Here is a 22,832-nt window from a genome sequence, read left to right on the forward strand (position 1 = left end):
AAAAAAAAAAAAAAAAAAAAAAAATCAAACTATATAGCATAGTGTGGAATATGAAAACTCATTTGGAATTATATTTTAACATAACTAAAGGACTTTCTGAAACTTATCTGAAACCAAATTTTGGACCAATATCAAAGGACTTCAAGTAACATTTATTGAAATATGCTACCTGTCCATCATTCACCATGCTTAAAAAAAATTGCCCTTTATCCTAATTTTTATTTATTTTTGGTACCAGGGATTAAACTCAGGTCCTTGTGATTGCGAGGCAGGTGGCAGCACCACTGAGCTAAATCCCCAGCCCACTTTATCCTAATTTTAATGTCTAGTCTACAATAAAATATTTACTACACTGGCTTAGATAAAACCTGATGTTAATATAAATTCACATAGGGTTGGGGATTTAGCTCAGTGGTTCTGCTGCCTGCCTCACAAGCCTAGGTCCTGAGTTCAATCCCCAGTACCCCCCCCAAAAAAAATTACATAAGAGAAGTGTATTATAGATAGTAAAACTAAAAGATTTGGATGATTACACTTATTAGTTTACACTTGAATTTAGGCCTGTAGAAATTGACTCTGCTCAAACTACAAAAGATGCATGCCATCAATAATCCAAAAGAAATTGGATATTTACTGGAAGAAAGATGGGTGTCTATGACAATGCATTTTATTTATACATGTGAGTTTCCTACAGATTTTGATTTTCTTTTTACCTATGCTGTCTGATACTGTAGCTTTCAGTCACATGTGCTACTGAGTCCTTCAAATGTGGCTAGTCTGAACTGAGACATGCTATACATATAAAACAAATGTACAATGATTTCAAATACTAAGTAAAAAATAAAAAGTAATGTGAGCTGGGCATAGGGGCAACTGATCTGTAATCCCAGCAATTTGGGAGGCTGAAGCAAAAGGATAGTGATTTCAAGGTCAGCCTTGGCAATATAGCAAGATCTTGCCTTAACAATAAAAAGTAATGTGAAATATTTCATTAATAATCTTTTATAGGGCCAAGGATTTAGAGCAGTAGCACTGTGCCTGCCTCACAAACCCAAGATTCTGCGTTTAATCCCTGGTACCAAAACAAACAAACAAAACCTTTTACATGTTGAAACATTTTTTATATTCTGGATAAATAAAATGTAACTAAATAAAATGTGTTACTAGAATTTGTTTTACCAGTTTCCTATTATACTTTTATTGTGTTTTACCAGTTTCTTTTTATACTTTTAAAAAGAAAGTTTAAAATTATACATGTGGCTCTCATTATATTTCTTTTGGACAGCACTATTTCATACTCTTATATTTTATATTCAAATTATGCTTATTAAGACAAAAGATTTACAGCACAAAAATGTGTGCTTTTAATAGCTGTATTATATTTAAATAATTTCAAAAATTACTTCCATTTCACTGGAAGAAGTATTAATTTCAATATCTCTAGACATTTTTGAAAATTGTTTACAATTATACTTTGTGTCCTCTACTAAAGAATAATTTTAGTTTAAAAATCATTTAATATTATGGCTGTGGATTTCAGAATACTATTACAAGTAATTCAGAATGGAGTAAATGACCCATCTTATTCCAAAGTCCAGTCTAACTAAATCTGGTATAATGAAGTTTTTTGCAAACATCCAGAAATTCACTTAGTTTCTTTCTTTCTTTCCTTTTTTTTTGAGGTACCGGGATAAAACTCGGGCCCTTGTGCTTGCAAGGTAGGCAGCGGAACCACTGAGCCAAATCTCCAGCCCTCACTTAGTTTCTCTTAAAATTGCCTATTAGCTAATCTCACACTACTCTTTATCATACCAAAATAATAAATACACCAACAAGGCAATAATAGTTAGAGCAGAGTTACCTTAAATATTTAAAATATCCTATAACTATTCTACAATATGAAAATAGTCTACTATTCTAAATCAATTGGAAATGGCAAAAGTTCTTTTGTTTTTTGTTATGTTTTTTTTTTTTTTAGACAGGATCTCACTATGTAGTTGAGACTTACCTGGAACTCACAATGTAGCCCAGGCTGGTCTCGAACTCACAGCAATCCTCCTGCCTCAGCCTCCCCAGTGCTGTGATTACAGGCATGTGCTACCATGCCCAACGCAAAAGTTTTAGTTTTTTGTTTTGTTTTTGTTTTTTGGTACCGGGAATCAAACTCAGGACCTTGTGCTTGCAAGGCAGGTGACAGAACCACTGAGCTACATCCCCAGCCCTCGGCGCAAAAGTTTCAACAGTAATTTGACAACTCTACATAGTAAAAAGGTGGTCCTATGGGTATGAAAGGATTCTCAAACAGATTCTCAACTTGGATCAATGCTATTAATAATAAATAGATGGTGGGCTAGGGATTTAGTTCAGTGGTGCCACTGCCTACCTTGCAAGTGCAAGGTCCTGAGTTTGACCCCTGGTACCAAAAAACAAACAAACAAATAAATAAATAGATGGGGCTGGGGATTTAACTCAGTGGCACCATACCCACCACACAAGGTCGTGAGTTTGATCCCTAGTAACAACAACAACAACAACAAAAAATATATATAGGGATATTTAAGTCAAGAGAGCAACAGATTTGATTTAAAAATCTATATGACAGAAAGATAAAGGCCAAATAACAAAATATAAAATCATCTAAGGAGATAAATTTTGAGAAGATGAGGATTAATTCATTTTATATAAGTTTGTTAGATATATTTAATGAATAGCAAGTAGTAATTTTGGTACAATGAATATAAACTACACCTTTAAAAATTCTCAAATTGGGAATTTAAAAAAAGAAGTGAATTTTACAAAACATACACAGAAATGCAAAATAGCAATGGCAAAAGAAACATTTTTCTTAATTGAAAGTTCTAAGATTCAATATGTAATATTAGGTCTTAACCTTGCAGCTCAGATACACATGATTTCTTGGGTCTATTTGGCCAGTTTTTCATTAAAAACCAGCCAAAGAAAAACAAAACAAACCACTTCCCTAATACTACCAGTTTTAGTGCTTCTTGGGAACCATAAAGATCCTTCCGATACATAGAAAAAACATTTATCAGGAAATTCTGGTACTGACCCTGATATCTCTTTTTAATTTTTGTATAAAAACTGTGATGATATGCACATAAATCAGTATATACAGATAACAATTTCATTCTTTTGGTAATCTAAGCATCTAGTGACGGATCTGGCACATTGTTGGTACTCCATGCTGGATGAAAAGGGGTAAAAGGTCAACAATGATATTCAAGACTAAAGTAAGAGAGAACCCATGATATCAAAAAAAGGATCCCAGAGCTGGGTGTGGTGGTACACGCCTGTAATCCCAGCACTCAGGAGGCTGAGGCAGAAGGATTGCTGTGAGTTTGAGACCAGCCTGAGCTACACAGTGAGTTCCAGAGCAGTCTGAACTACATAGTGAGACTCTGCCTCAAAAAACCAAAAAGACCCCCAAAAAGGGTCCCAGAACCAAGCACTAATAAAAGATTTTTCTGATAGTAGAAATGACTATGTTTTTGGTCAATGAAACAGATAAAGATAATTTATATGACATGTCCAAGGACTCAGGGATCTGTTAAATGAATTCACACATTAAAATAGGGGTCTGGAGCCAGAACTTAACAAAAAAACAAAGATAATGTATCTTTGAAGGAACACCTGATTTTAGCTGTTTGATTTTTTTATTTTTGTGTGTTGGAGACAACTGAGAGTCTTGCACATGCTAGGCAAGCCCTCTATCACAGAGTTCTAGATCCAGCCAAGGAAGCCTAATTTTAAAAGATAAAACTCAGCAGTCTCTGAACAGTATACTTTTCATTCTAAATATTTAAAACCCTAATACCCTAAGCTCCCTAACCCACTCAAATAGTAAAAGGATATCATGAAAGAAAAATATTTAAGTTTTTTACACTACCTTTTTCTGTGCTCCCATTTATTTTAGGTAAGAAGTCATCAACTTGTATCCCTAGGATTAAGACAGTAGATCATTGCCTGATCAAAGAAAGTATTACTTTAAAATTGGTCTCAAGTACAGCCAGGGCATTCCTTTTCATACTCTTAGCAACTTTGTACTCAACACATTGGGGGGGGTACCAGGGATCGAACTCAGGATTTTGTGCTTGAGAGGTAGGTGGCGAAACCACTGAGCTAAATCCCCAGCCCTCAACACTTTATTTTTACAAGAAAGGTTTACCTTGCCATTTCCTACTAGTTCAAGCTTAGTTGCCTTCCAATGAACACATAAGAAAAGGAATCTTACCATTCATGGATTTAAGTAGAATATTTCAGATGTAGAAATTTCATTCATTTTTCAAGGACTAAACAGTGGTGCCCACTAGTGGCAATCAAATACATTTTAAAGGGAACTTTTCTAAGAGTGGCCTTTTATACCTAATATATAAAACATCTTTATAATTCTTTTTTTTTTTTTTTGGTACTGGGGATCGAACTTGGGACTTCACGCTTGCGAGACAGGAGGCAGAACCAGCGCTAAATCCCAGCCCTAAAACATCTTTATAAAAAATAAGTACCCAATGTGAGATAGTAAGCAAAGTAAAAAATTTAATGATTAAACTTAGCTTCAAATGAGAAATGTGGACGACACCTACCTAAGCTGCTGCATTCCTTAAGAGTTTTCTCCTGAAGATGTTCTAACCGTACTGTAAATAAAATTCCAAAAAAAAGATATTTCACAGACAAAAAGAAAAAAATAATCTAGTCTAATGAATTTCTGAATTAGATAACTTACCTTGTAAAGCTGTTAGCCTCTCATTGGTGAAGTCATTATCAGCTTGCAAAGCTTCTATTTTTGCCTGGAGCTCCTGTTCTTTTTCTTCCATTTCATCTATTTTATGCTGTAATTCTTTCTTCTCAGCTTGTCCCTTCTGCTGGATCTCCTCTTGTTTTCCCTCTGCTACCTGTTGAGGGTGAAGAAGATTCAGTTACTTAATAAAAACCTGATCTTGTTTTAAGAGGCCTTAGCCAGGATTGCTTTATTCTAAGGAATGTAGTCAAAACTATACAATGTATTCATAAAGCAGTTTTTCTAAACCAGTAAAGAATACAAAGACAAAATGAAAAAAGTGAACCGCACTGGGGTTACTACTCCATAATGCCCACAGATAAATGGTCAAAGAAGAATATACAATAGTTTTTAAGTGGGACGTATTATTTTTTCCTGTAACTACTACTGTTTCAATTTGTTTTTAAGTTCTAAAATGGAACTTATCTGAAAGTTTAAACAAAATTATGTTTAGCTAAAGGGATAATGGCATAAGCCCTTTCAAAAAGACCTCATATTAGTAAGACCAATCTTCTCTTCTCTAACAAATGCATATCTCCTAGGTACTCAATCCATGGTTTGAATTATATTAAGATTTAAAGGATCAATAAGACATTACCTTACAGTCTATCTGTCCTTATCTTAAATATCCCATCACTACAGGTAACAGCAGCTGAAGCAGACTAAACTGTATCCCATCAGGAGTCAAACAGATTACTCCAAGACTCCTCTGGGTTTGTTTTAGCACTAAAGAGATGGACCTTGCCTTTGATATGGCCTAAAAATAAGTAGTTTCAGGTTTTAAGAACCCATCTGAATATCTTAAGTCTTACTGATTCTCAACTATTTACCGTTGGAATTTAAAAGACGACTACTGTGCCTGGGATTTAGCTCAGTGGCACCATGCCTGCCTCACAAGTGCAAGGTCCTGAGTTTGAGCCCTGGCGTGTGTGGGGGATCATATAGCTTGGGCTCAGTGGCACTACACCTGCCTCCCAAGAGCAAGGTCCAAAAAAAAAAAAAAAAAAAAGCCCACTGTAAAGCACAGATTACACTGACACCTAGAGGAAATGTATCAGAATTTATAGGGTTTCAATTACTTATGGTAATAGAAGTTGGGATACAAACACCTTATTCTTCATTATAAATGTCAATCATTATGAATTTATTTTTCTAGTACTGGAGACTGAACTCAGAACCTTTATAATGAGCTATATATCTCCAGCTTTTTTTAAGTTATAAGTCACTAAGTTGCCTAGGCTGGGCTTGAAATTGGGATCTTTCTGTCTCAGGCTTCCACAGTGTCAGGATTGACAACCACTAAGCAATACTTAAACTTTTGAAAAGGCAATTTTTATTAGTACACATTAGTTATCCAGAATAGTGGGTTTCATTTTGGCATATGCATACATGTACATGACATACTCTGATCATTTTCTCTAAAATACATGGGCTATAATTCTTTGAGAAGTATACTGAGGAGTGATACAGTTAGATCAAATGATAGCTATAGTTTTAGGGGTTTTTTTGTTTTTTTTAGTTCAGTGGGCACTGTGCCTGCCTTGCAAGTATAAAAAAAAAAAAAAAAAAAGAATCACACAGCTATAGGGCTGGTGATTTAGCTTAGTGGTGCTATCACCTGCAAGTGCAAGGACCCCAGTTTGATACTTGGCAAAAAAAAAAAAAAAAGAATCAGACAGCTTTAGTTATGTAGGTTTGTTTCTCTGTCCTTTATGCTATTCTGTTGGTCTATATCTTTATTTTTTATTTTTATTTATTTTTTGACAAGGTCTCGCTTTGTAGTGCAGGTGGCCTTGAACTCACTACGTAGCCCAGGCTGGCCTCAAACTCAGTGATCCTGACCTAGTTGCCCAAGTACTGGAATTATAGGCATGCACCACACCACACCTGGCATATGTCTGTACGTTTATACTTGTACCATGATTTATTACTATGCCCTTGTGATATATTTTGATCAGGGCTTTTGACACTTACAGCAAGCAATACCCAAACTTGTAAGCTGTCTAGTGTGTTAGGGACAATTAGCTTAACATACTGTCAGACTACATAATACATACCTTTAATTTATCAGATAAATCTTTAATCTCATTAACAGCTCCATTATATTTATTGGCTAATTCTCTTAATTCTTCCTGAGTCCGTTCATTCATTTCTTTCAGGTGCGTACATTCATCTTCAGTGTTACTGAGACTTCGCTGCAAGGCAAGTTCATAGACAACTTATTTAGAATTTATTTAGAATTCCTTCTAAATTCCTTTCATAAAAATTTAACTCTATGGGCTATTCTAAATAAGTATTTGCTCTGGACTTTATATAAAACTGAGCTAAATAACACTTTCATTTCAGGTATATACTAAAATATAACTAAAAAAGTTCAGGGGAGAGTAAAGCAGGAAGAGGAAGCTACCTTTATATAACTGTACTTCTAAAAGGTTAGCACGTTTGACTTTAGTATTGAAAATATTGTAAGCCTATTTTTTTTCAAAGACCAGATCTAAGTTGCCCAATTTGACTGTAAAGGTGTGATCTTCCTGCTTCAGTCCTCCAAGTAGTTGGAAATACTGGTGTGCACCACTGTGCCCAGTTTAAATCGATCAATTAATTCTTAAACTAAGTTTAAAAATATGCAGCAGTTGCAGCAAGTTTCCTTTGTGTCAAATAATGAATCAGGTACTATGTGATGAGGCCACTACAGAAATTATTGCAGTATTAAGGGTAAGAAGTTTACTATTTAGTCTATGATGGATGGACATTCATTTCTGTTCATTTGCAATGGTTCAAAGGAGTGACTCGTGTTTTTTCTTTTTTTTTTAAAGCAGTGAGAATTAATCTGTCTCCTCTTTCTTTCCTTCCCCCTACATTTCTCTTGTAACGGCAATTGAAACCAGGGTAATGCCAAGCATGTGCTCTACCACTGAGCTACACCCTGAGTCCCAAGAACCACATTGTGACTGTTCCTAAAGGACTTAGAAAGGATCTTAGAGACTTCTGCTTTGAATCTCCAAAGTATAAGACAACTTAGATTTCTTCTCTGGAGGATGGGTAAAGTAAGAACATGTAGTCTAAAATCCTACCTTACAATGACCTTCCTTGACAAGGAAGGAAGAAAGGGAGGGAGGGAGGGAGGAAGGAAAGAGCTAGGCAGGTACAGTGCTGCATGTTTGTAATTCCAGCTACTTAGGAAGCTAAGGGAAGTTAAGGCAGAAGAATCACAAGTTTGAGCTCTGCCTGGGCAACTTAGTGAAACTTTATCTAAAAATAAAATAAAAAGGGTTAGTGGTAGAGCACTAGTCTTGCATGTGTGAAGCCCTAGGTTCAATCCCCATACAGAGGGGGAAAAAAAGAACTTGTGACAGGAGATCAGTTTCCTGGTGCACATCATAGTCCACTGTATAAAGGCTGAATGCTAGAGTGCAAACAGTAAGAAAACTTAAGGTTTTTATTTCCTTTGTCATTGACTTGGGACCATCAGAACCAGAACTCAAATGGTTATGTTGGGAATTCTTACCAATGAAAGCAGAATACCTGGCTCCTTCTCATCAGACTAACAGAAAATATTTCTTAGCTATATGATAATAACTAAGTTTAAAGAATCCTGAAATGTTTGAAATTCTTAAAGAATCATACTGTATTATTTAGTATCTTTAAAAATAAAATACCTCAACTTCTGAAAGTTTTCTAACCACTTCTATTTTCTCCTGAAGAACTCGCCTCAGGGATTCTTTGGCTGTCGTCTCATAGTTGTGTTTATCTTCTTGTAATGCTATAAGTTCCTTCCGTAAACTATCTTCAGTTTGATTCTAGAATGAAACATATTTATAATTACAGCCAAGTTTTTTTAAAAAAAGCTTCATACCATTTGAAAAAAAGGAACATTATAAGGCCTTTTTTTTTTGGTACCAAGGATTGAACTCAGGACCTTACATTTGAGAGGCATATGGCGGCACCACTGAGCTAAATCCCTGGCCCTATAATGCTTTTTAAATTATATGTTAAGGTACCTTTAAACACAAATGATAGTGGTCCTATATTAACTGAAGCTGTATTTTAAAAATACATTAACAAATTATGCTTTTATAATGATATTAATTCCCACTTCCCACAGAAAAAAGTACAAAGGCAACTGAGAATTTCTCTCAAATATATAAAATTAATTACTCATATGTCATATTCTCTGCAAGCCACCATATCTACTTTTGTGATAAAACATAATCAATTATCTTCAAACACATCAAGCATTTTAAACCATGGTTAAAAAAGTAGACTCCATATCTGGGGCAAAAAATGTACAAACTAATATCCTGTTTAGTATGAGAGCAGGAGGCTGTCAAAGTCTACTACAGTTCTACAAAGAGAGCCACCCTAAAGAGATTCACCTACACTAAAAAAATGGGATAATTTGAATATCAATAAGGAAAATGATACAATAGATTGAAACACATCAAATATGTTTAAATCTATGTGGGGGTAGAAACTACTTCATGATAATTGTTTGGTGGATAAAAAGAAACCAGCAAATCCAGTAAATAAGGGAAGAAAACCATTTGCCCTGCTTTTCCTGTAGAAAATGTACCCCAAGGCACCCAAATGGTTAATAAGCAAAAACTTTTCTTTATTTATACTTTTAGTTGTTTGGTGGATAAAAAGAAACCAGCAAATCCAGTAAATAAGGGAAGAAAACCATTTGCCCTGCCTTTTCCTGTAGAAAATGTACCCCAAGGTACCCAAATGGTTAATAAGCAAAAACTTTTCTTTATTTATACTTTTAATTTTTTCACACCAAAGAAACTATTCAGTATTTACATATATGTGTCCTATTTCACTTAAGAGTATGGCCTCAATATGCAACCATTTTCCTAATGAATGACTCTAGTTTCTCATTCTTTATGGTTAAATAGTACTTTTATAGAAAAACCACATCTTCTTTATCCAGTCTCCAACTGATGGGCAATGGGGCTGTTTCCACGTTTTAGCTATTACAAACTGTGCCGCTATAAACATAGGTGTGCATATATCACTGTGCTATGATTCTTTTAATTCTTTTGGACAGATACCCAGCAGAGGGATATCTGGGTCAAATAGAACCTCTAATCCTAGTTCTTTGAGGTATCTCCATATTGATTTCCACAGTGGTTGTACCAGTCCGCACTCCCATCAACAATGGAGAAGGGTTCCTTTTTCCCCACAACTCTGCCAACATTTGTTATTGGCTGATTTTTTGATAGCAGCCATTCTTTCTGGGGTGAGGTGGAATCTCAGTTTGAAAAACTTTTCCTTAAATAAATAATACAGCTAAATGAATGAAGCAGTAACAAACTAGCCATTTTTATAACTTTTAATGAATGAAGAAATCCCAAAAAGGTCAGACAAAGCTAGGCATGTGGTACACTTCTATAATCCTGGCACTTGGGAGGCTGAGCCATGAGGATTGCAGTAAATTTTAGACCAGACTGCACTACAAAGGGAGACTCTGTCTCCAAAAGAAAGAAAAAGAAAAGAAAAGAAAAAACAAAAAGGGACAGACAACTAGACATTATGTTGCCTTTTGGTAATGACCACAATACCACCCAAGTGGATGATAGCAACAAAATAATGACCCAGTTTCCTCAATAAGTATCAACTGGGACAGAAAAAAACCAATTTATATATGTACATTCTTTACATAATTCTTTCTACTTACAGGTATGCTTAAAGCTTCTCTTGACAACAGATTTAAAAGAACAGCGAAAATGCATAAAATTTTAGCATATACTCAAAATGACAGTCAAAGAACTAAAGGTACATTTAAAAAACCCATGCATTCTTCTTTATGTACTTGAGATCACATACTTTGGAGCACGTCTGTAATTGGTTTCCCATAACTTCTAACCGTGATAAGAGTCTATCTTCATCTATTAAAGCCTGTTGAAGAAGAAAAATCAAGTATAAATAAAACCTCAGAGTAATTAAAACATATCACATGTATCATATATACTGTCAACAATAAAAAAAACTAAGGCTGACCAATGTGGCAACAGGGAGCGCCATAGCTGCTTTCCCGGCTCAGCGGGGTCCGGCATGAGTGACTCTGGCCACTCCCCTTGTCTCGCATACCCTTGTCTGTCTCTCATTTGCTGCTCCTCCCTCTTCCCCATCAGTGTCCTTCTCCTCCTTCTTCTGTACCCCCCATATACTGTACCCTGCATTCTTTGCATCGTTCCTGGTCCTCACTGGAGGAGAGGGGTAGGAGGCTCTTATTAAAAACATGGTTACCACTTCTGTTTTAAAACAAACAAGCTAACAAAAAACCTGATCAACATCCACTGCAAAATGCTAACATCCACATCTACTCTTTAGTTAGAAAACACTGCCTCTGCCACAAATTTTTAGTTTTAGTTCATACAACATGCAAGGAATATTAAACTTTTAAATGCTTGCTGAATAAAAATACAACTGGAATACCTGCCAACTGGTATCTGAAGCCTCTTGGGTGATGGCCAGTAGCCGCTGAAGCGTGGCTAACTTCTGTTCCAACATCTGTTCCCGATGTAAGGCCTCCTATTATTACAAATCACAAAAGAGACTATAATAAACTCAGAACAATTCCTCTGAACAGTAATCAATTTTCAGCACACTGTGAATATATTCTTATATTACATTCCCCTTGCTATGTTTCCAGTATTCCAAACTTGATAATCCTCTTAAATACATATAGGTTATATCACTTTAAGATGATCTATTGGGCTTTAAGTGCTGCTTTTAGAGTTACTTTAGCTGTAGCTTCCTCTGAGACAGAAAACAAGTCACTTGTTTTGTTTTTCTTTTTACTAATAATTTTAGGATTGCATTTTATGTATTACACACATACTCACATATAAACTATGGTTGTATCTCAGAACACACTCATTCCAAACTAAGACAAAATAATCTGGTCAGTATCAAAAACTCTTTATAATGGCTTATCTGTACAATATTATGTTTAAAAGTTATATATCTATATACTCCCCATAACTAAAAGTTCATCAAATACTGATTCAATTTAGTTAAAGGGTCAAAAAGCTATATATGGCAGCTCCAAAGTTATTTATATATATATATATATATTGTACCATTAATCGAACTCAGGACCTTGCACTTGTGAGGCAGGTGCAGTGCCACTGGGCTAAGTAATATTTTACAGAAAAGACATCGGTAAGCAAAACCTGATCTGTAGGTGACTTATTTATATTCAGTACCTGTTAATAAATAGAGTCTCTTTCATTGGAAGTCAAGGTGAAATGCTCACAGTATTTATTTGTGGCTTTGGCACATCTTCACCTTGTTCTCTTCCTGTCATTATCCAAGGAATACTTACTACTCTACTACCTTTGAGTCACTTCAACAGATAAGTGTATACTTCAAAGAGTACTTGAGGTTTAAAGCATGAATGCATTGCTTTCTGCATCCTTAATAAATAATGATTGTGGAAAGTCTGGTCTAATTAGAAGTACATACTGGGTTTTAAGATAACTCTAAAAGTATAGATTAAGGAATAATATAAAACCCACATCATCTCAGGGTCCACATTTTTAAACACCACTGCACTTGGACCAGCCTCACAGTCCACATTTTTAAAAGCTTACATTTGAAAGAGAGTATTTATCAGGCCTATTTTAAACTCCCAAAAGATTCCTAATATGCAGGAAACTACACGAAGGCAAAATGTTTTACTAAAAAACAAAACCACCAACCGTATCTTTAAGATCGACGACCTCCACTAGGTGGTGCAATGTCACTTCTTGAAATTCAACTCTATTAGATTCTTAAACATATGAACCACATTCTAACAGAAATGCAGCACCTCCAGAAATGTGTTTTATTAGTTTTAAAGCACGAAATGCATGTATTCCAGCTTTTACACAAATGGTTAACAATTTACATTAGAAGTTTAACAATTCAATAAGCATGTATACAGACAGGATTGCTGCAATTTCTCTCAAAGTCTTAAAATAATAAATGGATATTCAAAGAACCGACAAGAAAGTTGAAGAAAAAGAGCCAAGGGATAACACCTGCAATTCGTGATGACCAGAGCAATAATTTCTAGCCTTAGACAAATTATTTAACCTTTCTAGGTAGGCCCCGTATTTCTCATTCCTATATGGAATAGGAAGTGCGTACCTAAGTAATCTCACTTCTCTTCCACCTCTCAAGAGAGAGACCTGGGTCAGCTGATGTGCCTTCTACTGAATAGCACATGACTACTGACATTTATGGTATACATTTTATTCGCCACCACTGTTGTAAGTGTTCTAAACATTCTTTACAATTCAGCGAGGAAAGTGCTATTGCTTAATTCAACTCATTTCTTTTTTTTTGGTACCGGGGATCAAATTCAGGTCCTTGCGTTTGCAAGGCAGGCGGCAGAACCACTGAGCTAAATCCCTGGCCCATCAACTCATTTCTTCAGATGAAGAAAATGAGGTGAAAATGATTTAAACTACTTTTTCAGCACACCAATCCTAGGGAAATCTGGCTAGTGACCATCCATGCTCTTAAATACTCTAAGGGACAAATGCGCAAAATTGTTTTCTGTGGACCAGTACGTTATGTCTGCTAGAAGACATGAATCAATATACTGATTATTTTCTGTTCATTTTCACAGACGTGTACATTCGTAACTGAAGTAGAAATATCTCAGTGATTGATTCCCACGCTCTCTCACCATAATTCCGCCCAAATCTATATAAGCAGGGAAAAAAATAACATTTGTTTTCTTTTGTGTAGTACTTTAAATATAGAATTAACTGCTTCTAGAGCCCATTCTAAGTATCCGCTCTATCAAAAGTCTTTCTCTACGAGATGGGCATGGTGGCGCACGCCTGTAACCTCAGCACTCAGGAGGCTGAGGCAGGAGGATCACTGTGAGTTTGAAACCAGCCTGGGCTACATAGTGAGTTCCAGCTCAGTCTCAACTATAGTGAGACCCTATTTCAAAAAACAAAACAAAACAAAACAACAACAACAAAAATCTTTCTCTATGGATCCAGCAACACAGTACAGAAGAGACTCAGGTTTGACTACTAAATCAATGAAAACTAAGACTAGGTTCAAATTTCAGCTCTATCACATATTAGATATGTGATATTGTTTAATTATTAAATCTTTTTGCCCTTTAATTACTCCACTTGTAAAAATGGGAATGAAATATGCACCTTATAGGATTACTGAAAGGATTAAATGAATTAATACCCATAAAGTGCTAGAGGTATGGTATATAATAAGCATGATATAATTATATGCTATTAATATTAAGCAACCAAAATCACCCCTGTTTTTTTATTTTGTTTTGTTTTTAGTATTGGGGATCAATCTCACGACCTTGTGCTTTCAAAGCAGGCAGCAGAACCAGTGAGCTAAATCCCAGCCAGCCCTGGTTTAGTTTTATTTGAAAGCTGTTTACAGATAAAGAACTATTTTGGAACATTCTTGTTTTAGAATAAAAAAATTTCCTGTACAGAAGTTTGTCTTCTTTAAATTTATTTAATTTTTTCCCATTAAGTTTATTGGTACATGCAATATAGTTACATTTATCATTGGGATCTTGTACCTTTACATGATGTCTTGGTTCTTATTTTTTGCTTGTACCCCTTGCTCTCCCTTCACCCACTTCAACCTTCTTTAAATTTAAAAATGCTGGCCTTTTTTTTTTTCTTTCATAAGACCTATTTTTAATCCTTTGTTCTTCTTTGAAAAGATACTTATTTTGAACTTGTATGCAGTCACATGTACATGTATCCTGAATTTGTGAACTGGCAAAATAAAAACTAAGATGTTTAAATTCTACTCCTAAAGACTAAAAATTCTCAAGATCTACTTTTACCTGTAGATACTGAGAAAGCTGGAATAGTTCCTGAGAGTACATACTTGGAGTGTTAGCAGCAACCTAGAAGTAAAATGATAACAGTGTCAACAGTTATAAAAAAACATTTTATAAAAGCTATTAAAGAGAAACCAATTCCCTGAAATGTCTACTTAAATATACATATAAAAATTATTTGAAAAATTAATCATTTTCCCTAGTTCTCAAATTATTTCTGTTCTATGTTTGGAATTTATATATGGTGTTATGCTGGCAAGTATGAAATTTATAAGCAGGGTAGTGGGACAAGTGCTATTCATGATGACATTTCCCGATAAGCCAAGTCACAAATTTATAGTATAAAGACAATATAGCTTTTCTTAATCCACACATCTAAAATCCTAAATCAACACTCCTAAATCAACAGAGCCACATATTTTCATTAAAATTTCATTTACTTCATTGTTAAATAGTTCTTCACTATATCAATGAGTCACAATTCATGTAAAAGTAACATCTTCAAAATGTTATTTGTATGGGGAGGGCATGAAATCTCACACTAGTGGACAGAGACAATGAAAGTAATTTTGACTTTTTTTTAATAAGTGCATTTTAATGAAACGACAGAAAATAATCATGTTTAAACAACAATAAAGACGTCAAACTGCTTAGAATCCAAAAGAAATACTTTCTACAGGGAGTTTCCAAGACTATAGAACACAGAATGGAGGGGGAAGTAAAGGGCACATTCGAAAAGTTGCTGTAAAATTTAATTAGTACCTCAACACTCATACGCCCTCTATGTTGACTTATTAATAATGTTACATTAGCATTCTTTATTAAGATACCGAGGAGCTGGCATTATTTTTTTAAAATTAGTTGTAAACAAGGCCATTATTTACTTCTGAAATAATTCTTAGTATTGAAGAAGTGCATAATTAACAACATTTACTTCTAAAAAAGGAATCTAAGCAACAACTTCAGTTTCAAGCATTTATTCTTCATCCAAATGGAAGAAAAATTATAAAATATTTTCCCCAATTCTGTTTAGTTATTATAATGAGAAAATAATATCCACATTAATGTTAAATGATGCAAAAGATGTTTTGTTTTAAATTTTTCTTTTTGGTATTTAGCAATGATACCTCTGGTTTAATGCACCATTATTTCTTTTGTTTTTTTTTGGTACCAGGGATCGAACTCAGAACCTTGTGCTTCAGAGGCAGGTGGTGGAACCACTGAGCTAAATCCCCAGCCCTGACACCATTATTTCTGAACGAAAATACTTTTTTTAGGGCTGGGGATACAGCTCAGTGGCACTGCACCTACCTGGCAAGTGCAAGGTCTTGAGTACAATTCCCAGTACAAAAAAATATTTTAGAAAGGAATTACTACAATATTTCTGATCAGAACATGGTAAACCAATCTTCAAAGGTAATAAAAAAATAAAATGTATAAGTTCACACTTCTGCGCTTCTTCCTTAAATGGGTAAATGCTGAGTGAAATGTTTTGGGAGAAAGCTTTCAAAAATTTCTGGACAGAACTGTATCTCAGAATAAAAAATAAAAGCTAATATTTCCCCTTACCTCTTTGGCTAGGCACAACATAGGTACCCCTAAGTTATACAGACAACAGTTTACTTGTGATAACAAAGGCTTTTTCTGAAGAAGCATCCATTCTAAATTCTCTAGATATTTAAGTTCAGAAGATTGAATTAACTAGATAGGTATATATGCTCTGTTTTGTATATAAAAGAGAAATTTTCGAGTAAAGCATATTAAAAACAAATATTTTCAAAGCAATATAACTGAGTTTGGAAAAAATCATTAGCAACTTACTTTGTCAACAGGACTTGGTAATGGAGCATGGATGACACTGAAAAGTAAAATTTAGAATTTTTATCTAATTTCCGGACAATGGGGGAAATAGTGACAGTATTAGAATATCTTAACCACAAAACTGATATATTTTATATAATTAAAATATTATATTTTAATATTTTCATAAATATACTAAAGTCTCAGAGAACAAAAGTTCTAAATATAAAAAGCTACTTTTTTTTTGGTACCAGGGATCAAACTCAGGACCCTGCACTTGTTAGACAGGTGGGGTGCCACTGAGCTAAATCCCTGGGCCAAAAAGCTACTTTTTATATAAGAATAATTTCCAAAAACAAATTTCAAGTCTAAAACATAGTGAATGCCCTTTGAGGATGTATTACTTATTGAGGGCTATAATGACTTCCTTCACTGCATTTCTATACAGAAAAATACGCTCTTTAAATAACCCATGTTCAATTTTGTAATATATAAACCAAATTCCTTTAAAATTAAACATTCCTGCATGAAAAGCCTTAAAAAAACAAAGTTTAACTGGAAAGAAAGGCTACAATATGGAAACTTGTTCCAGTGAAAAACTTTAGATGAACAAAACAAGAGGAAATGTTCTCCATCCAGCCACCTCAGAAGCAAACTGAAAGCTTTCAGTGATGGTGAACCTTTTAGAACTTTCAATAATACAAACAGTCCACTGTGGGGCATGCATGGCCTAGGTTTGCCACCACTGGTATAGGTATATCACTTTAAAACAAAGTATTAAACAGACAGCATAAATTGGTACTACTTGTCTTTTGGACCCGATAAAGAACTACTGACAGGTAATACAGAGCAATTAAACATGCAGGCTCAGAAGCTATACAACACAGGGCCCAAATTCTGGCTTAACTTACCAGTTGAAAGGCAAACTGACTAATTAAGATAGTGCTCAGCTTCCTCATTCATAAAATGGAGATAATTATAAAACTAATTCCATATAATTATTTTAGTATTAAATGTGTTAATATAAATAAACAGCTTAAAACAATGCCTAGGACATAGTAAGCAATAGACTGCTACTACCACTCCCCTAAGAGATGTGAGCAGCTAAGGAAGCCAGGGTCCCTACTTTACAATGTCCTGTAGGATGCTGTATTATGTGTTCAAGGTAGGGAGAGGAGACATATAGCAAGGCTGCCACCCATGTCCCCTACTAGTTGCTTTTCACTTCACATCTTAGAAATCACTCCAGTGACAGCCAGCTTGAAGAATGACTGTGCAAAGCTCTTAGATTCAACTGCTTGATCACAAATAAAAGCTGCTGAGAAACTAATCTGGCATGACTTAAAATGGAATATTAAGTAGCAACACCCACCTCCTTTCTGAGTACCAGTAATAACCCATACAGAGTTCACTGAGCCTGTGTATACCCCTACTGTACCTAGATTACATGTCTGTGTCTCAGAACTACGTTCAATTCCCTTTGATTTCCCAGAGGCTAGTATAAGGCCTAACAAAACTGGTGACCAGTGAAGGTCTTAAAAATTTATGTACAACTTTAGTTTTTTTCTCCATAAAACTAAAATACACAAATATGTTTACTTTTTCTTAAAAAAAGTGAAATAAAACAAATAAATTAATTAAAATTACCCAATCCAAGCACTCAGATATAATCATTTTAAATATATATCCTTTTCTCTACAGATATACACATATAGTCTAAATGGAAGCAAATAGTATTAAAATCTGTCTTTCTCAGTGATCCAAATACAAACATCTATTTTTTTCCCCCGGTACTGGGGATTGAACTCAGGGCCTCATGCTTGCCAGGCAGGTGCTATGTGACTGAGCTATATCCCTGGCCCTACACCATGTATTTAAATTCTAGGCGTTCAAACCATGTAAACTGCTAATAAAAATTAGATTATAGTAACAAATAGCCAATGTTTATCCTTTACTTATGATATTTCAGATCCTATGCTAAACCTCTTTTTTTTGTTGTTTTTGGTACCAGGGATTGAACTTAGGTCCTTGTTTGCAAGGCAGGCGGCGGAACTATTGAGCTAAATCCCTGGCTAAACCTCTTTTTTTTTGGAGACAGGGTCTCACTATATAGTTCAAGCTGGCCTTGGAACGCACTATGTAGCCCAGGCTGGCCTTGAACTTGTGGCGATCCTTCTGCCTCAGCCTCCTGAGTGCTGGGATAACAGGTATGCAGCACCATGTCTGGCCACTAAGCTTTACCCTGTTTTGTTTTGTATTTTAAGACAGGGTCTCACTATGAAGTTGAGACTGACCTGGAACTCACTATGTAGCTCAGACTGGTCTCTAACTCACAGCGATCCTCCTGCCTAAGCCTCCTGAGTGCTGGGATTACAGGTGTGTGCCACCAAGCCCGGCTGAACTAAACTTTTGTTTTTTTGTTTTTTGGAGACGGGGTCTCACTACGTAGTTGAGACTGACCTGGAACTCACTATGTAGCAGAGGCTGGTCTCAAACTTGCAGTGATTCTCCTGTCTCAGCCTCCCAAATGCTGGGATTACAGGCATGCGCCACCATGCCTGGCTTTGAACTAAACTCTTTAAGTATACAATCCTCATAAAACATCTGCTCTATAAATACTATAATCATCTTCATGTTTCAAATGAGAAAAGTGAGGCCTGATTAAATCACAGAACAGGTAAAGTCAGGCTTTGAACTGGATAGTCAACTTCTAGGCTTTTCTCTTTCTCCAGTTCTAGAGAATTGTCTGTTCAAACTCATCTTCTTCAGTAAGTCAGTCAGATTATATACAATGAAATTGGCAGCAAAAATTTAAATGATGCTATTTAACCACATAAAAAATCCAGACAAGAAAAAAAACAGCAGTAAAGGATTACGGAAATGAAGCATACGGAAAAATTCACTGAAACAAACTTCAAAAAAATTCCTGTGTTCTATTAGATGGAACCTGAGAATGCAGATGACTCCTTAAGTAACTGCTCAAAGTTTTTAACTTCATGAAAGAAAATTCTTATTACCAAATACAAAGTCTTTAAAAAGCCACAGGTTATTAGTTGATTAATACTCTATTTCTAAAACTTCAACTCTTTTTTTTTCAAAATCTTAACTCTTGGTTCATAAAAGGTGTTCTATCAAAGTCTCAAAATTTTACTACAATATTAATAAATTATAATCTAAAATAGGTATTAATGTTTTAAATTTAAAAGGTTTTAAAATTTTTGCTTTGCTTCAGATAATCTTAAAATCAAGGGAAAAACTTGTTAGCTTTTAACTGAAGCATGAAATACAGGACTAACAAAACTCAGTACAGATTATCACAGTAAGGGTAGGACCTCTTACTACTTCACCTTTCTCTCTTCTCCAGTCGCTATTCTACTTTTCCTTAAACCTAAGCATTCTGGCATACCTCAAATCATGTAAAATGCCACTAAAAAATAGATTACAATAACAAATACCTTTTGAAGGTATTATTGAAGAAAATATTAAGTATAAAAACAAGCTTTCACCCTACTCAAGCTTCCTCCCCTAAAGAAGTTTGAAGTCTAAAGATTGCTCAACGCTCTTCAATACTTCATAATAATTTGTAAAAAATATAAGATTAAATGTCTTACACGTTTACACTTTAAAACTGTATTTTAAGAGAAACATTTAGACTGTTTCATTCCAAATAAAACACTGAGAAAAACTTTTTAAAACTCCTACCAAAATAAGGTATGTTAACTATATTGATTTCTTTTTTTTTTGGTTCCGGGGATTGAACTCGGCTCCTCGTGCTTGCGAGGCAGGCCACTGAACCGCTCAGCTAAATCCCCGGCCCTACTATACTGATTTCTTTAATGTCCTATAAGATTATGACACTGGTATTAACTTCAAATGCAATCACAGTCTAAGAATTATATTAAATGCAGATCGAAAGGAAGACAGTTACTCTTCACCAGTAACAAACATACCCTAAACATTGAGAAATAACTAATTATCTATCCAAATAAAATTGTAAAGTTAGATTCAAAAACAAAATAGCCTCCATCCCTGATTCATTATTTACTAGAGTTATAGTGATGCAAAAAGTAATTTAAACTGGAGTATATTACATTCCAAAAGTACCATTTTTTTTTTTTGTACTGGGGATTGAACTCGGGCCCTTGCGCTTGCCAGGCAAGTGGCAGAACCACTAAGCCAAATCCCCGGTCGTCAATTTTCTAATATTATTAAAACGAACCTCAAATATTAGCAGTATATCATCATCTAGAATATTATTAACCAAGGTAGTTACTCCAAAAACTTCATAGCTCTAAATAATACTCACTCTGAGCGGAGCCGGGCTTCCATACCATCTGGTAGAAAAAGTTTTATTGTGGAAACAATACACCCATGGGTAACTGGTTAAAACAGACAAATAACATAAAGTAATTGTTTAAAAATATAAAACTTTGTATCTGTCATAGGTAAACATATATTTTATTCTTAAAGTAACAACTTGTGGGAAAGAAAATAAAGCTAATGTTTTAATGACAACATTCATCACCCTGAGAATACTCATCCCAGTCCATAATGAATCACAACTGCAAGGTAGAATTAGAGATAGAATTGTTCTATAATTATAGTCAATAAAGCCCAGCTAAATATGTGGAAACACAACTGAGGAAGGGAAATGCACTTTTGCCCCATCTACTGACATCAAACCTAGCTCTATTCTCCTTTAAAATATAGTATAGTCCTTACCCTAGTTCTTCAGTTCCCATCCGATCTCCCAACAGCATCTCACAAATGCTAATATAGATTAGGATACAGCTTTTCTATCTCTCATTTTTTTATGGGAAAGAAAACCAAGACTTCAGACAAGTGGAAGCACCTGTATAAAGCCCTGCTAGTAAAGACTTAGAAAAAAGACAGGTCTGGTGGCACAGGCCTGTAATCCCAGAACTCTGGGAGGCTGAGGCAGGAGGATTACAAGTTCAAGCCCAGTATGAATAAGTTAGCAACTTACCAAGACTTTGTCTCAGAATAAATGAGAGAGAGAAAGGGGGGGGCAAAAGCATCAATCAATCAAGGTCTGGGGAAAGTTCAGTGTGAAGGCCCTGGATTCAATTTCTGGATGGACATGGGGACACACATACACAGAAAAGAGGCAAGCTAATATAGTGGAATGGACAAGCAACCTTTTCAATCTTTTCTGTGGTAAAGCTGGGGACTGAAGTTAGGGCCTTGTGCACTCCAGGCAAACACACTACCACTGAGCTATAACCCCAGCCCTGTTTTTAATTTTTAAAAAATTAATATACTAACATTCTGTCTTCATTTATAAGCTGAAATTCAGCCATCAGAAAGCCATTAGAAAGCTTTCCCTCTTCAACTACTTGTTTACCTCAGGTATAACTGTTATTTTCTTCTTTTCTTATGGGTGATGGGATCAAATCTAATGCCTCATGCATACCAGGCAAACATTTTACCACTAAGCCACACCTCCCACAACCTTATACAAAAGGCAAGATAAATGTTTTAGCATAAACTAGTTTCCTAACATCTACCAAACCTGTTAAATTTTTTTAAAGTATCACTGAAAGCACACTGATTCAAACATATTTGACAGTTTATATTTTAATCCACTGATATTATTTGTTGCCCAAATTGTCCATCCTTGACCAGTGAGAATTCACTTTTAATTCTTAAAAGTCCTGACAGGAGGCCAGCAGTCTTACATAGCTTCATCACTTCCAGGTATACAAAGTCTTATAGGCTCAATTCATATATTTAGGGCTCCAGACTCAGAATCAGTTATTTCTAAGGAATCTTGCTTCTACCTAGTTGGTAGAAGGAGTCCATTCTCTAATTATAGGGTTTCATTTTTGATAGGAGTTCTTTCTGTAACTATAGGGATTCATTTACTATTTTATTTCTTTTAGCATAACATGGAAGGATACTGTGCACTGGCATAGCTTTTGACTTGCTCATGAGTAGTGGTTTTCTAGGTTTACCTATCTGCTCACTAAATATTCACTGAGAACTTCCTGACTACAAAGCAGTACTCTGGGAAGGATGGAGAGAACCATGATTATGACTAGGTCTCTGTCTTTGAGAGATTTCAATGCAGAGAGAACAAAGCAGAAACATAACAACAAAGAGGGGAGGTGCTACAGTAATTACAAACCACTATGGGAATCTGGAATGGAAAAGAGCAAATGAGGCTTTATGAAAAGGGTAAAAAAGAAAACCAAAAAACAGAATAGAAATCAGATGGTTGGAAACAGAAGGAAAAGCAGAAAAAATGGCCTGAGCAAAGGAACAGGGAAAGAAAGCAAAGGAAGAGGGCTGGGGATTTAGCTCAGTGGCACTGCACCTGTCTCACAAGCACAAGGTCCTGAGTTTGATCCCCGGTACCTCCAAAAAAAAAAAAAAAAA

At 35.2% G+C, this 22,832-nt stretch overlaps 1 protein-coding gene across 24 annotated transcripts in view; it reads right to left on the reverse strand.

The window, feature by feature from the left end:
- The window catches only part of Slmap (sarcolemma associated protein), a 140,755-nt gene that overhangs the window by 54,272 nt on the left and 63,651 nt on the right, over positions 1-22,832 (reverse strand). For 10 of the 24 annotated variants that reach the window (XM_010612742.2, XM_010612745.2, XM_010612749.2 and 7 more), the window contains exons 3-12: positions 20,740-20,812; positions 16,455-16,491; positions 14,637-14,699; positions 11,237-11,332; positions 10,625-10,696; positions 8,455-8,595; positions 6,853-6,990; positions 4,742-4,910; positions 4,602-4,652; positions 3,908-3,958 (exon numbers count right to left, since the gene is read on the reverse strand). In XM_010612742.2, the coding sequence (XP_010611044.1) occupies positions 3,908-3,958; positions 4,602-4,652; positions 4,742-4,910; positions 6,853-6,990; positions 8,455-8,595; positions 10,625-10,696; positions 11,237-11,332; positions 14,637-14,699; positions 16,455-16,491; positions 20,740-20,812 (891 nt within the window). The remainder of the gene's footprint in view (positions 1-3,907; positions 3,959-4,601; positions 4,653-4,741; positions 4,911-6,852; positions 6,991-8,454; positions 8,596-10,624; positions 10,697-11,236; positions 11,333-14,636; positions 14,700-16,454; positions 16,492-20,739; positions 20,813-22,832) is intronic. The other 14 variants (XM_010612753.2, XM_010612751.2, XM_033756942.1 and 11 more) reach the window with 2 other exon arrangements.

This window comes from Fukomys damarensis, unplaced genomic scaffold (assembly GCF_012274545.1).
Source record: "Fukomys damarensis isolate Sample0158 unplaced genomic scaffold, DMR_v1.0_HiC HiC_scaffold_28, whole genome shotgun sequence".
Classification (NCBI taxonomy): domain Eukaryota; kingdom Metazoa; phylum Chordata; class Mammalia; order Rodentia; family Bathyergidae; genus Fukomys; species Fukomys damarensis.